Genomic DNA, 6,000 nt, shown 5'->3' on the forward strand with positions numbered 1-6,000 from the left:
GGGCCATGAGACGCTACCTCAAGCATCTGCGCTGTAGGGGCTGTGCAGTCTAGCAGACTTATATTCAAATCTTGGCTCTCCCAAGTTACATTAGTTCTCTGAGTCTTTAATAATAGGGGAATGATAGTACATATCATAAAGAGTTCTAAGTAAAGTGCCTGGCCCATACCCCATACATGATGATTTGTTTCTAATAATAAGCAGTTCAGAAAAACTTAACTAAAATTTTTTCCATTTGAAGAATGGAATCAAAAACTATGATTCTAATCAATAATTGCTCTAGCTAAATGATTTTTAAATTATTATTTAAATAATATGGGGAATAAGATATTACTGATGGGTGTTTTCTCTCATAGGTTACCCAGGAGATTTCAGATGAAACAAGAGTTTTCCGCTTATTAGGATCAGACAGGTAATAGTTTGGTTGTTTTATTACCAAAGGAGTTCAGCAATTGTATTTTTATTTACACTGTCACCTCTGATTATATTTCAAACAAAACTCTTTTTTTCAATGTGTTTATTTATTTTCTTGAAGTAGGTTGGTTTAGAATATTTATGTTTCATATGTGCAGCTGTGTATTTCTAGTTCTGCACTGTTCAGTGTGCTCACCACCAGAAGCTCAGTTTCCTTCCATCAGCGCACAGTGGACCCCGTTTACCCGTTTCGCTCTCCCTCCACCCCTACCTCTTCCCTCTGGTAGCCACTCTGCATTTACGTGTTTGTTTTTGTTTGGTGTTTTCATTTATTTTTGTGTATGTTAAATGAAACTCTTAGAGGCCTCAGAATCTTAGAGAAATTTCCCCGTATCTTTATTAAGAGAGAAATATTTTAATTAGTCAGTTAAGGAAGCTTTCATTAGTGTGTGAGGATCATGATTCTAGAGATAGTTACTCTCAGCCCAGGCAGAATGTGTTAACACAGATATCTATGTCCCTAGTTGCATGATACATTTGTGGGTCTTTTATCATTTCTTCCTGGCATGTTAACTTCTGTTAACTGTTACTGCATAAATCCAACGGAATGTGCACCTTGTGACTTTAACTTTATATATCAGAAGATATTTGACTCAGTCTCTGAGCTCGTTCTAAAGCAGAAGGAATTATGTGGTCTCTGTGATCAAAGTGAAAGATAAGTTCTAAAACTATGCTCTCTTATGAAAAAAACTTATACCTTTTGTTCTTCAGAATCTATATTGTATACCTCTACAATGAGTAAAATACCTATTTTTCCCACCAAGAGTTGTTAACTGCAGCAAAAGATCAAGACCTCTGGTCTTCAAGTTCAGTCTAGTCACAATCATTGCTTAAATATTATACACTTAAGGGGAGAATTGGAGTTATACCTCCATAAAAATTTTAAAGAGACTTTTGTAAGGAGAAAAAGGATTTGGGGGAAATGACAGCTACCTTAGTAGTAAAGGAAGTCCACAGAGCATGGCAACTAGTCCTGCAAAGAAAGAATTTGAGGACCATCTGGTAAATGACTCTAGAATGGGAGGCTCTTTCCTTCTCCGAAAGGAAGGGCTGACAAAAGAATTGTACATCATCCAGTGATCCCGGCACTCCAGTAAAATACAGTAAGAGAAAGTTCCTTTTCATAGAGGATAGGCGTCAGAAGGCATTTCTTACAGTTACTTGTTTCCTTCCTACTCCTTCCTCTAGAATTTTCTCTTTCACCTATTCCCTTTTTTGTCTATATTGTTTTTCCATTTTCTGTCACTGTTTGCCCTAAAAAACTACTTTTCTCAAACCATTGCCTTGTCCTGGTTATCTTCTTACTTGAGAATCTCCTTGATTTTAAGATATGTATCTTAACCAAAGTTTTTGTCTTAATTTTTAAAGAGATTTGTTACACTATATTGTTTAAATATAGGTATTAGTGTCTAGGAGGAAAGAAAACTAACTGTAGAATATTAATAATGGGCAGTTGAATTATGGGTAATTTTATTTTCCCCTTCTGTTTTTTATAATGCATAATTCAAGTATATATAACTTTTCTGTTGTTTTCATTTAAAAGGTAATAATATGCTAGTTGTAGGAAATTTCTGCACTAGAAAAATGCACAGTATTATGCAACTCCCCCCTCGCATTTCCCTTTCTAGACTTTTTTCTCTGCATGGGCATATTATTTTTTATTTTGTTCTCAAACCTATCTTCCTACAGTTTAGAACCTATGATAATGACACTTGATTGGTTTTTGGGTTTTCTTCCTATTGGTCCTTTCATTGAACTCTTTGCCCTTGCTCCAGCGACAAGGGAGATGGCCCCACTTCATAGTTTTTAAAACTATTCTTTACAGATATCTTAAAGAACTGTGTGAGTAGGTATCTCTTAAAACTCCATTTTATTCTCTTAACCCTTCCTCCAGCCCCTTGTTGTTCATGTATATTCTAAAGCTTTATTATACTTTTGTTTACATGTATGAGTAAGCAAATTTGATTTGGGTTAGAATAAGATGAGACTCTCCTGAAACATTTTCAGTATTTTTGATATCTCAGTTGGTAAAGAATCCCCCTGCAGTGCAGGAGACTCCAGTTTGATTCCTGGGTCGGGAAGATTCACTGGAGAAAGAATAGGCTACCCACTCCAATATCCTTGGGCTCCCCTTGTGGCTCAGCTTGGTAAAGAATCCCCCTGCAATGCAGGAGACTCCAGTTTGATTCCTGGGTCGGGAAGATCCGCTGGAGAAAGGATAGGCTACCCACTCCACTTCTTGGGCTTCCCTTGTGGCTCAGCTTGGTAAAGAATCCCCCTGCAATGCAGGAGACCTGGGTTCGATCCCTGGGTTGGGAAAATCCCCTGGAGAAGGGAAAGGCTACCCACTCCAGTATTCTGGCCTGGAGAATTCCATGGACTACATGGGGACACAAAGAGTTGGACACAACTGAGCGACTTGCACTTTCACATTCATAAATCCATCAATTCTTACTCAGTTTTGTTTTTAAGCTATAAAACATAAAGCTCAATTTGACTATCTATGATCTCTGTAATCTTGTGTGAACATGAACAGTGATATTCTTCTCTCCCAGTTTGATGTTAGTATTTGAAGATAAAATCTCTTTTCTTACTCTAACGAGATTTTTGTTTTGATTTAATTGCAGGGTTGTTGTTTTGGAAAGTAGACCAACAGAAAATCCTACTGCACACAGCAATCTTTACATCTTGGCTGGACATGAAAATAGTTACTAAGCAACAGAAACTGGTCTCAAATGACAGGAAAATGAATATACTCCACTGAAAGGAAAAATATCTTGAGGAAATTCAGTACAAACTGTACTATGATTTGCTTTAATTGTTATGAGTTATATCTCAAATGATCTGTCCTTTAAGGTAGGATTCAATATTTTCTGTAGCTGGAAACAGCTATTCTATCTCTTGCCACTATGTGGTGGTTTTTTTCAAGTTTGCTTAATAAAAGCTATGAGACAAATAGTCCTCTAGTTCCAGGAAACACAGTCTTTTAAAAAAAAAATAATGTTTGTAACAAGGGTGCCATTGATATTTTTAGATAACAACTTGTGATTATCTTCAGATAGGTAAATTTAGTGACAGTTTTCTCATTTTATACCATGTTTTATTCCTTCTTAACGAACATAATTTGATAAAGAAATTATCAGATAAGCCTTTCACTTTTACATTGGCCATTCTGTATGTTTTTGTAAAATAGAATATTTAATCCTTATTTATTAATCTCTTGCTGGAGTGGTGTAATGTATCTAACTTTTAGTAAAGGAGGGTTGCAGAGCAGCTTAAATTTTTTTATAATGTGTAAAAATTTTGTTTACTTTTTAAGACTAGTACTTTGAGGGGTTAAAGGCTGTGTTTGGAGGTTCAGTACATACATGCAATTTTATTTAACACAAGTATTTTGTAATATTATTATCCAGAATGGCCTTAAAAGGGAGTTTTCTGTTTTCAACTGCATATAGTTGTAGGGGGTCATACAGAAGATAATGATGATGATGGTCGAAATATTGTTAGAAGGAGTGTGTCTGTCTAGATGTGCCTACCGTGTGTATGTATTCTTGACAAGCAGTATAATATACCTGTGATTTTTTTTTACATTAGGGATAATGCATAAGAAATTAATCTTCATATATATTACCATCCCTAATGTAGAGGGGGAAAGTATTTAACTGCCCATGATATATATTTTACATATACTATGCCAGAGGAGAAAATGTAAAGCAACTACACATGTATTCTTCAGTTTTTTACCATACATAGATCTTCATTTTGAGTAGGTTTAAGAAAAAAATCTTTAAATGAAATTTAATTCCTGATGGGATAGTATAAAATAAGTATTATAAAAACTAGTATTCTAAAGATAGAAAGGATAGGGCCATTCTTGAGTTTTCTTCCTTTCTGCTATTGTTAATATTAAAAATTAAAGCATCACATTGGTACCTATTATCTTAATATGTTTAACAGTTACCTTTGAGATGATGAACAAGGGGTTAATAGTAACAAAGTATGGATTCTTTTTGAGCAGGTCCTTGAGAGGAAGACAGTGTAACTATCTCATTCAGTCTGTAGTGATCCCACATAGTAGGTATGATCATCATCTCCATTTTTCAGATGAGGAAATAAGGGGTTAGCAAGGTTGAGACTTACCCAGTTCACACAGCAAGTTAGTGATTGAGCCAGACCATGAGTCTTGTGACTCTGTTCCTTTTGCTATGCAATATGCAAACAATAAAATGTTATGCAAATGAAATATATAAAGTTTTGTCCTTTTAAAATGTATATATGATTTCAGTAAGTGTGTCACTGTTTATTTTGGTTATGTTAAATGGGGCCTCTGGACTGAAGGACACTGGATACGATAGATGTCAGGGAGTCCTACACAAAACAGGAAATAGTCATGTTGTGTTTACAAAGACCAACATCCTCCTCCTCTCTGAATCCTGGCTGCCAGATCTTCCCATCCAACAATATTGGAAGAGTCTTCTCTGTGCCATCTGACCAGTGCAAATGAAAAGACCTAAACAGATCCTGACATCAGACATGGCCTGGCTAAACTGCCCAGCTGGGTAACTCTACAATGAAAATCATAGTTAATGTGCCCACCACCTCACGCATGCATCCAGACTTGCAGTTATTCTTTTAGTCCCATGCTATTAAAAATGATTAAACAACCAGGAGTTATGAAACATCCAAAGAAGCCTCTTACATGAGAGAGAGCAAACAATTAGGGGAAAAGCACCTAAAGGAAATAGACTATGAAGAAAGAAAAAAAACGTCAAAAGAAAAAGTATTTTTGGAAAGATGAATTTGCAACTATGAATCAGGAGTTCAGTTCAGGTCAGTCACTCAGTCGTGTCCAACTCTTTGCAACCCCATGAACTGCAGCACACCAGACCTCCCTGTCCATCACCAACTCCCAGAGTCCACCCAAACCCATGTCCATTGAGTCGGTGGTGCCATCCAACCATCTCATCCTCCGTCGTCCCCTCAATCTTTCCCAGCATCAGGGTCTTTTCAAATGAGTCAGCTCTTCACATCTTGTGGCCAAAGTATTGGAGTTTCAGCTTCAACATCAGTCCTACCAGTAAACACCCAGGACTGATCTCATTTAGGACTGGTTGGATCTCCTTGCAGTCCAAGGGACTCTCAATAGTCTTCTCCAACACCACAGTTCAAAAGCATCAATTCTTCGGCTTTCTTTATGGTCCAACTCTCATACTCATACATGACTACTGGAGAAACCATAGCTTTGACTATACGGATCTTTGTTGGCAAAGTAATGTATCTGCTTTTAGGATTCAATCTGTGATGATGTTATTTCTATGCAAAAACTTACCTAAGGTTGAAATCAAACCAAAAATTTCCAGGTATTAACTCCAGGAAACCAAAATGTTATATAGGAAAGAAAAGGTAAATTGTGACCAGTGGCTGAATGCCCTAAAAATGTTAACAGTAAATAATAATCTGCTGCTGCTAAGTCACTTCAGTTGTGTCCGACTCTGTGCGACCCCAATAGATGGCAGCCCACCAGGC

At 36.6% G+C, this 6,000-nt stretch overlaps 1 protein-coding gene across 3 annotated transcripts in view; it reads left to right on the forward strand.

The window, feature by feature from the left end:
- Positions 1-4,758, forward strand: part of MAP4K5 (mitogen-activated protein kinase kinase kinase kinase 5) — a 126,700-nt gene extending 121,942 nt beyond the window's left edge. For all 3 annotated transcript variants that reach the window (XM_070378097.1, XM_070378099.1, XM_070378098.1), the window contains exons 31-32: positions 357-412; positions 3,102-4,758. In XM_070378097.1, the coding sequence (XP_070234198.1) occupies positions 357-412; positions 3,102-3,189 (144 nt within the window). In that variant the 3' untranslated portion in view covers positions 3,190-4,758. The remainder of the gene's footprint in view (positions 1-356; positions 413-3,101) is intronic.
- Positions 4,759-6,000: the final 1,242 nt, after the last annotated feature.

The sequence above is a fragment of the Bos mutus genome, chromosome 10 (assembly GCF_027580195.1).
Source record: "Bos mutus isolate GX-2022 chromosome 10, NWIPB_WYAK_1.1, whole genome shotgun sequence".
Lineage (NCBI taxonomy): Eukaryota > Metazoa > Chordata > Mammalia > Artiodactyla > Bovidae > Bos > Bos mutus.